The 10,677-nt window shown below is 35.5% G+C and overlaps 1 protein-coding gene across 1 annotated transcript in view; it reads right to left on the bottom strand.

Moving 5' to 3' along the window:
* The window catches only part of RYR2 (ryanodine receptor 2), a 523,123-nt gene that overhangs the window by 180,470 nt on the left and 331,976 nt on the right, over positions 1–10,677 (bottom strand). The window contains exons 51-56 of the mRNA XM_007452954.1: positions 10,318–10,408; positions 8,127–8,267; positions 6,345–6,508; positions 4,067–4,145; positions 1,860–1,949; positions 946–1,083 (exon numbers count right to left, since the gene is read on the bottom strand). Of these exons, the coding sequence (XP_007453016.1) occupies positions 946–1,083; positions 1,860–1,949; positions 4,067–4,145; positions 6,345–6,508; positions 8,127–8,267; positions 10,318–10,408 (703 nt within the window). The remainder of the gene's footprint in view (positions 1–945; positions 1,084–1,859; positions 1,950–4,066; positions 4,146–6,344; positions 6,509–8,126; positions 8,268–10,317; positions 10,409–10,677) is intronic.

Genomic DNA, 10,677 nt, shown 5'->3' on the forward strand with positions numbered 1-10,677 from the left:
TCTCCCATTGCGGAGCACAGGCTCCGGACACACAGGCTCAGTGGCCATGGCTCACGGGCCCAGCCGCTGTGCGGCATGTGGGTTTTTCCTGGACCGGGGCACGAACCCATATCCCCTGCATCGGCAGGCAAACTCTCAACCACTGCGCCACCAGGGAAGCCCAGCACACGCTTTGAGTACCTTCATTTTCTTTTTTTCAAAAATGTCATCTGTATAAATGGCAATAATAAACACAATAGTTTGGTTAAACCAAAGGCAGTGCCCCAAGCAGTCTGGAAAGGGACGACGACAGGTTTAGCTCCCAGGAGAAATGAAAGGGCCAGGTGGTATTTGGTCCCCACCTTGAACCCTAGGTTCTCAAGGTCAAGGCTGTCCTTATTCTGCCATCTTGAACACAGAAGCCCCACAGCCAAGCCTTGTTAAGCTGACTGGACTCCCTTGACCTGGTCCACTAGCGGCGCGCTCTTCGATTCCTGTGCTGCCTGTCTGGTTCATATCTTCCCTTCGCACGTGGACAGGTGCTCAAGCCCACTTGTATGGAGCATACATGGGGGTTTTAGATCTGGATCACTACTATCTGACCACTCCTCTAGCTCCTAAGAACCAACCTTCAGTTCTTACTGGTAAGGAGACAAAAGCTCTGTAGACAACCTTTTTGTGGATAAAGGAACATATTTTACATCCTTCATTAGCATAACTTTAAGACTTTATCATCGAGTACTCCTTTATATACTGTCAGAAGTACAACCTGATATATAAACTCCAGTACTTTAACCAAGACTTAAACCCACTTAAATTAAAAGGGACAGAGTTTTCCCCCTTCTGAACTTCATGTTAATCTTCAGAATTTTCAACTTAGTTGTTTTGGAAAACACAATAATTAAATGAAATATTCAAATTATTTTAAAATAACATAAACAGTGGATTCATCACTGTGATTCTTACTTGGCTTGTCTGGGAAATACGACGAGTCCGGTTATAAAGGGCCATGCTGTCTCCCTCCCGTGTCCTTTCAATTCTCCACCCCCAGGCCAGCATAGTTTTTAAAGATTCTTTGATTGGCCAGCGATAAATTTCTTTTTCCTAGAAAAAAATCAGAAAAGGGTGGGGTATTATGAACCCAAACAAAAATTTAAAATATTTAATGCTTTGTTCTGAAATACTCTGTCTTCACCTAAAATTTTTTGATTAGCATTGTTTATTTAAAAATAAAAAAGGAGAGTAAAAATTCTGAAGAGCAGAGTGTGAGCTGAGACCTCGTTTGACTAAAGCTGCTAAAAGGGATCCTATCTTATTATATAGCATGAGGCTAATTTCCTTTAGTTTCCCAGATTCTGATGCTTCAGACAGAAACTAGAAAGGAGAAACACAGTTAGGAAGGAGTGCCAGATTACATGACATGTGCTTGAAGCCGTTTCTCTGCGAAGTAACTTCCTCTGTAAGCACCAACCTAGAAAATCCTTTTCACTTCATTTTTCAAGATACTGCTTTCCCCTCAAAGAAGTTAAGTATATGAAAACATAAATAATAAGCATATTACAATATATTACTTCATTATCCCTTATCAAAAAACTCTTAAGAATGAAAAGAATATTTTCTAAAGTTCTTAAAAATATAGGAGAGGAATAAAAATAAAAAAGAAACAGAAAAATATTAAGTAGAGAAGAGAATAACCAACTAAATACTGACAGAAAATGGTACTACAGAGAAAAAAACAACAGATAAAAAATGGGACCTTTGAGAAAAGGTAAAAATAGTATATATAAAATAGACGTGTTAATAAGAAATTTACTTAACGAAGAAAAAAAAACTTCCCCCCCAAATTAAAACCATATAAACTTAAAAAATAAACATGTCACCTTTTCAGATAATAGTTTATATGGCTTCATTAATGGTTGAACTTTAGATGAGTCTGAATATATTTCTCCATAAATCCATCCATTTGCCAACTAAAAAAAAAATCAAAATTGTTTTACATGCTTTAATTTTAGAGTGTAGGTGTACATGTGTTTAAGTGTGTACTTGATAAAGTAAATCTAAAATGAACCAAGATAAGGATTAAGGTTTGAACTTTATCCAGCATAAGTCAATATAAAGAATTTCATCGTAGTCAATATTATTTTGAGTAACCACTTGGAACAAATCTTTTTATCCAGAGATTAAAAGCATCCAGTCTTCCTTAGACAGGTCTGTAATTGTGTCAATAGCCATCCCCTAGGAGGAGACTAAAGGCTGCATGACCCCTATGATATTCATTTTGGCCCATCTTGGGACCCCAACCTGTGAGACGAATAACTGTGAAACACTCATTTTAAACAGGAAAACTGGAGCATCTGGCTTATTTGGAAGCCTCCCTGAATAATGCTACTTGTTTTGCCCACTCCTTTGTTCAATGACCTCTCAACACACTTGTTCCATGTGATTTTGCCCATATAATTTGGTGCATTCACTGTTTCCCTATATCATTTCATGTATGTCTATGGGATCCGGGTAACTAGGCTGAAATAGCTCAGGACTGCCTTCCTGTAAATCTCCTCTCCATCACCACCCCACCAGCTCAGTCTTTATAGAGGACAGACACTTCACTCTTACTGACTTACCTAGTAAATCGATTAAGTTACTGAACAAAGAAAGAGCCATACGCTTAACAAAACAAAAAGGGGGTTTCTTGGAAGGAGGGACTGGTTGGCCGAGGCAAAGATTGAAAATATCAAGTTTAATAGAGTGGAGCTTCCCTGGTGGCGCAGTGGTGAAGTACCCGCCTGCCAATGCAGGGGACACGGGTTCGAGCCCTGGTCCAGGAAGATCCCACATGCCACACAGCAACAAAGCCCGTGTGCCACAACTACTGAACCTGCACTCTAGAGCCCGCGTGCCACAAGTACTGAAGCCTGCGCGCCTAGAACCCGTGCTCCGCAACAAGAGAAGCCACCACAATGAGAAGCCCGCATGCAGCAACCAAGATCCAACACAGCCAAAAATAAATAAATAAAAATAAATAAATTTTAAAAAAAGAAAAAAAAGTTTAACAGGGTGATACCGAGTTGCCACATAACACAAGCAACCCTTGGAACCTTTGCTCTTTGACTTTTATTCGCCAAAACAGTACATGCTTATTTTAGATTCCTGCTTCATCTCAACTTAATTTGTCTGACAACCCTATTTTAACCATCTTCTCTAAGTTTAACTAGGCTTAACTTAAATGTGACCACATTTTTCCTCCAGAAAAATCTCATAATATATATGCAGGACTTATATCACGGATTGCAACTGCTTTAGTTATCTCATTCAAGTTATCTTTTCTTGACAATGCAAATAAAACATGCCATCTTGCCTGGTAAGTGAACTGCAGATCTACTTAGAGATAAGAAATACAACAGAAGAGTAGAAGGTGTAAATAACCACTAAATTCTGATAAATAATTTTCAAGATTTTATCTAATATAAAATTATACATAAAGCTAAAGTTACCTTAAAAGATGACTGGACCTAGAGCCACTATTTCTTACTGAAGACCCTAATGATAGTTTTTTAAAAATGTTATTGAAGTATAGTCGATTTACAATGTTATGTTAATTTCTGCTGTACAGCAGAGTGATTCAGTTATACACACACACACATATATATATATATATATATTCTTTTTCAGATTCTTTTCCATTATGGTTTATCACAGGATATTGAATATAGTTCCCCGTGCTATACAATAGGACCTTGTTGTTTATCCATCCTACATATAATATTTTGTACCTTATTACTACTTTTTACTCTCACAAAAATGTATGTTTAGAAACTATATTTGATTTAATAGATTTTTTGAATTTTTAACACCGTGCTTTTTATGAACACAAATATTCTTATCTTATGTGCATTATATGTACATCAGTGGCAGAACTAAGCATTTTATTAGACTAAATATTATGTCAGCAAATCATAATTAAATGTTCTTTCCTAATCTAAAGCTCTCACTTGAAAGTAGAAAATTGTCATGGTCAGAAATATCTGAGCCATGATCATTCATTAGGTACACTCAGTACTGAATTAGAATGTGATATTCTGACTTTTACCTTGTCCATTGACCACTTGTCATGGGAATGTTCTGCATATTTGTTAATGAAGTATTCCAACTTCTCAGGAATTGTAATACTATGAGAAAAATAAAGAAAAAAGGCTTGATTTTCACAGCACTTACAGGGAATCATATTAATAATTTACTCACAGCTTATGACTGCTTATACCCCATTCGATGCATAACTGTTAAAAAATTGGTTTAACACATATGGTACTACTTTTCCATATGGTAGGAACAATATAAGAAAAGTCAAGCAGATAAGGTTCTACCCACTCATCTTATAATGAGTCACACGTTATGTCTTAATGTAAGTTATATACAACAAAAATTATACATAGTATAAATAAAGATAATTAAAATGTATTCAAAGAAGAGGACAACAGACAACACCAATTTTTTCTTTAAACCTGAATGAAGATATAGTTAAATTCAACAAGCTTAAAGACATACTTTTCTCCCACATACGTTCTTTGAAGTTATTCCTCCTTTTGACTTAAGTCTCTTAGGCAACAACTATAAATGGGTAAAAGACTGCTGAAATCTGATCTGTTCCATTTCAAATGTACTAAAATTAATTTTAAGTTAATTGCCTACAACTAGTGATATAATTTTAAATGTTAATGGTCTCTATATAAACTCTAGATGTTACTAATATGAACTATAGGGAAAAGTAATTAACCAATTCATGCTTTATGATTTTGATAACATTTCTTCTTGATTTCTTTCATGCTTAAATAAATATTTAATCCCTCGAACAGACATGGAGTCCATGCAATGGAAAACCGAGTCTGATGGTAAATGTAAGACTTGGGACTATCAAATATATCTATGAATGGAAAAAATAAGTTACTAATGCAATTAACTTTGAGAATAGAATTATAAGTAAAACCTAGTATAATGAGATGGTTTACTGTTCTTTTCTAGCAATGTTATCAGTTAGTAATTGAACTTTATGACATTCACATACTTAAAAAACAATATGTAAAAGAATCACAAAGATGTAGAAATTATTGATATCACTATGCAAACCTAGTCTGTTAAAGAGGTCCCCAAAGGGGCTAGCCGAGGTAAATTAATATACATGCCCAACACTTATTCATTAATTGGATTTAATTAATCAAAGCCATAACATTGTTCTAATGTTATTTTTAAATCCTAGATTACATTGTATGTTAACAAACCACACACTTACCCAAGTAGGAATGTGAACATGTGATATTTTGGTTTACTTACTTTAGAAGAGATACAAAGGATCAATCACATAAGCCAAATACTGGGGGGGGTAGAGTCTTTTCTCACAGGACTGTTATCAAATACCAAACATGCAAATTTAAGGCATTATCAAACTAATGGCATACCACCTGGCTTGAAATTTGGATCTGGTTATGGAAGCTAAACCAGCTGAGGGGCCACCCAGAGACCTGAAAGTTGAACTCCCAAGCAAATTCAGATGCTGTGGCTGGTAACTACCAAGTGACCACCTTGCTAATACTGATCTTGCTGAGTCACCACGGAATGGGTAAGATAACGTGGCATGAAGAGCAGCCTCCTTGCAAATGGAAAACCATGGTCCTACTTAAAGACAGTAACAACAACAAGAATGCTGAGACACCTGACGTACCCAAACATCCTATCTGTAGAGCAATTTACGTAAGTAGGTACATGGAAGAGCTTTCATAATGATAAGTAATATATTATCTGTGGTTAAGGCTGTCACACCGCATTCTCAATCCATGATAAAGTTTCCAGAAATATTCTCATTTGATATTCCCTTCACTCTCACGCTGTGCTTTATGAGGCTGAACATAAGCTGCTAACCCTAGGCCTGGCTGAGATGTAGTGATGATGAAGTGATGCCCCGCAGCTCACAGAAAGAGCTTTGCACTGCATGCTGGGAGCACCCTGAATCAAAGACTCTGCACAGAAGTTGGCTTCAATTATTAATAAACATTTAGGGTAGAATTTCAACTAAAAAATATAACTGATATACTTTCTTGATTCTCATTATTATAGGTATTGCCATGTGGTTATTTACAGAGAATCCTGATGATATTAAGAGTATATCTCTTAGAAGGTACATCTTATCTACTTCTGATATTTGTATAACCATTATTATTACTACTATCATTTCATCAAGTAGAGGGACCCCTAGTAAAAGGATACCAATTCAAAGGGGGCATGGATGAGAGAAAGTTCACTTTAGTACCTTATTCAATTTCAGACTTCACACATCATTTACAATAAAAATCTGCTGCAATAGAAAGAGTCCATACTTTGAGGTATCAACAGGTTGTGGGTTAAAGTTCCCTTCAGAATCCATTGATGACTGTTTTTCCATCATACTGACATAATTTGACTCCATGTAGTCTGGAGGCAAAGCTCCCGCAACTGCACTCAGGCAAGGCAGTGCCAGTTTGAAAAGTTCTTGTTCATATTTCTGGGAAGAGATGGAGGACCAAAAAATAAATACTCCATTACTATTGAGCAAAAGCTGTCAACATGATCACGGCAGCTGACGCGATGCTGTAAGAGAAAATCTGAATTACCTTGGACTGGCTCAACTCCCCAAAGGATTCTTTCTCTAGAAAATGGAAACTATAGCCTGACATCCCATAAGATGAGATGACTGAAGCTTTGTACTGCAGTTGCAGCATAAAAGGAATAAAATCTTTGCTTCTCTAAACGTTTATTCTCCAATATGGGAAATGAAGTGAACCTGAATATTCTACACGTATAACGTGTCTTTACAACATAAACATAATTTCAGTCAATGAGGACTATTGCTGCACCACATTATAAAGACTAGACATGAAAAATACCCAAAGTATAACATTCCAGAGAGTAAGGAATTTTAACTGGTCTGTACTGCATTACGAAGGTATGAAAAATAAAATTCTGAACTGAGAAAGAAATTCTATAGGAGATATGCATAATCAAAATTTCTGGGGAGAGGTGTTTGTATATTATAATTACATAATTAGTTAAATTTGTATTGTATATTTTTTAAAAATCAAAAATAATAATTTATTATTAAAAAATTTTTAATTCAAGTGTAGTTGATTTATAATGTTGTATTAATCTCTGCTGTACAGCAAAGTGACTCAGTTATATACATCTAGACATTCTTTTTTTAAAAAATATTCTTTTCCATTTTGCTTTATCCCAGGAGATTGAATACAGTTCCCTGGGCTACACAGTAGGACATTGTTGTTTATCCATTTTAAAAGTTATCTCACTTTAAATGTCCAATTTTAAATTAAAGCTGTAAATTCTTCTCAAAATACCTTCTACATATTATTTCAAAAAGGCTCCGGGTTTACCCAAGGCAATTCAGCAAGAAAAAGCATTGAGTTGTAGCTACCAAAGGTAATCACAGATAAACTTCCCTTATTATGCAGTAAACTCTTGGTTATACTATTCCAGTCATCTGATAATGTCTCTTTGGGAATTCAAACTGATTTTGATTAATAATTTAAGCATAAGTATACGAAGCATGTTGTTCTGATTTTCTCTAAAATAATACACTCCAGTCTTCTGAAAGTATATGAACTATTCATTATAAATATGGCAACTATAAGGGAATGTCACATACGTAAAGCACTGAGTACTTAAATCTCCGTAGCAGCAAAGTGGGAAATGTCAGTAAGGCCACTGGAATATTATAATTTTATGAGATTTAATATTTTATATTTTTATATTTAACAGGATTTCTTCAGGTTTTATAAGATTGGGGAGGTGACTGACTAGGGAGGGTTTGAGTCCTAAGAGGTCCAAATGCACCAGAAACTAATCAACCCATGTGCATAATTTCCTAAAATGCTTAGCCATTTTAAAGTCAGAAAATGTTATGATCACAAGGAACATGTTACCATCATGATTATGAAAAGTTAATATAAATTGCATTCTCAACATTTGTTATAAATGAAGAGAAAAAATAAAACTACGTCAAGTCTTGATGAGCAAAGACAGCATTCCACTATTCCACTAGGAATACTATCTTACCAAGATCCTATGGCTTTTCAGTTGTTTTATCATACAAATAAAACCGCAATTACCTTTTGAGACAGGGCATCAAAAATGCCCCAGAACAACTTTCTTGATAAATGAAGTTCTTCTTCTGAGGCAGCTCCAAAGTTTCCCCACCCTCCAGGCAGGCAGTAGTATTTCCAGCATCTTTCATAATGATTTGTCAGCAGCTAGGTGGGAAAACAATTCTAAGAGCACTGAGCTAAAGACACATGGTATATATTTTCCATTTCCTCCCACATGGCATTCTGATGCCAATGCCACGTAATAAGGCCAACTGATATGGAACTGCTCAATCCCATATGAATTCTTTTGGAGAATACTATGATCTTACATAGGATGTCTCCTTAAATTTAACGCTGAGCACAGGATGAAGATCAAATGACCAATTTCACAAATTATCTTCAACAGAATTCTTTAGGAGGTTGTTTGGTTATCTGTGTACCCCTGAGTTCTACTTTAGTTGCTATCATTTACTTACAATTTTATGACTTGTTATCCCATGGAATCCATGCATGTAACAGAGGGATTGATGTCACACTGACCCAGAGGATACAGCACCTAAAATGTGCATTCTCAAGGGACAATACCTCTTAATATTTGTGCTTCCTCTCTACCTACCCTGAATCATTACACTTTACGATTTGCTTCAGAACGGACATCTCTAAGTAAACTCCCCGAACTGCCCTACTTCCGTAATTTATCTGTAGCTCTTTGTGGTTTTGGATGTAATTTATTTTCTTCCTGAGGGTCTATGTTGCTTCTTAAGTTTTTAACCTACAAATATTTTGTGGGACTAAGCTAGAAGGTCAAAGACATGGATGGAAGTTTTCAATTATTCGGTAGCTCTTTGGACCATTTATTCTGGATATATAAACCGAAAACTATTCACAACTATTTGACAAATTAATAAAATTATTATTAATAATAATTAAAATAAATTAGTTTTTGAATACACTGTAAATTTTTGGACCCTCTTTCCTATAGCTGAGGAGGAAAATAAATTGAGCGTTACTCTTATTAAAGCTAACTAGGTCTCTTACTGTATAAATATTTCTCTTCGTTTGGTCTCCCTCACAGTCACAAATCACTCACACACACACACACACACACACACACACACACACAAATTTAGGAATCTCAAATGATGAAATACTGAGATCTAATTTGCTTAGAGTAACAGGCAAATATCTATAATGCAAAAGAGTTTTACCACATAAAGTGATACTGTATCTTTTTTTCAGGTATTTTCCAGCTCATTTGTATCAAGAAAATTTTGCATGACAAGCATATGATAAAAACTGTAAAAAAACAGGATTTTCAGCAAGGATATAACTTACTTTACATAATTCATCAATTTCTCTAGATTTATTAAACCAAAATCACTTTTTGTAGAGAAAGATTGTTTTTGTTAAGTATCTAGTTGTGCTTAGTGTAAGAGCAGCTGAAAAAAATAGCATCTTATTTTTATCTTAAACCTCTTTTCACAGCACAATTACCGGGTGGCCATGAGGAAGAAATGATGCTTACCAGATGGCAGAGCAGAGTGGTCACCTATAAAAAGTCCACTACAGGACAATGACCTCCATGCACAGACCATGCCACTAGATCACACATTGGTACACACCTAATACCTTAAAATCGTGAGCCAGGATTGGTATATTACATGACAGGAAAATATTCCCAAGTCAATAAGACAGAATGATCATTCATGAACAGAATAATAAAGCTGGGAAGCAAAAATGTCAGGGACTTTACTCTGTGACAAACTGTAACTGCATATACATAAAGATTATATTTGATCCTTATGAAATGATATTTGGAAACTGTCATTTGATTACCAACTTAGAAAATGTTGTTTTTCAAACCTATTCTTTATGCCTTGAGGTTGCTAATACTTTAGGCCAGGCCTATTACCGTGTTTTCCAGCCTAAGAGCATCTTGGTTCATCTTTTTCTTGTGGCCCATTTTCTTTCCATTGATTTCTATTTCCATCGATTTCCAGTAAGCCAATCTTAGGATTTCTCTGGTCTTTTATTACTTGTTTATTTTAGGTTGAGGTACACATATCTATAACTTACATGCCCATTTCAATAACTGGAAGAAATTTTCCAGCATCAAAGGTCAAACATGATGTATCTGAGAGATATACATATTGTAACAGGAAACAAAGCCAGAGGACCCAGTAATCAAATAACTACAAACACTTCCTGTACTTACCTTAAGAGGCATCTTTGCATGTTCATTTAATAACGGGACATCAAATACTAATCTTCTGAGTAAGTGCTGCATCATAGAAGGTCTCAATTGGCTGGTGGAACAAAGCTAATTTTAATAATGAACACTTAATAATGTCTAAACTAAGTAGAATCATTCACTAGACTAGATTATACACGCCAAGAAACTGTACCTACCTACACCTCTCTTCAGATGATGTTAACTTTAGGTGTTCCTAATCCAAAGATTAACCAACAGTTACATACTTTTGTAAAAAGCTACGTTTCCAACTCATCTCTAGCTCCCTGATCTGAAGACCAACCCTTATTTGCTACAGGAGACGTTCCTCTTCTGCTCTTTCCC

This window comes from Lipotes vexillifer, unplaced genomic scaffold (assembly GCF_000442215.2).
Source record: "Lipotes vexillifer unplaced genomic scaffold, Lipotes_vexillifer_v1.1 scaffold1088, whole genome shotgun sequence".
Taxonomy (NCBI): Eukaryota; Metazoa; Chordata; class Mammalia; order Artiodactyla; family Lipotidae; genus Lipotes; species Lipotes vexillifer.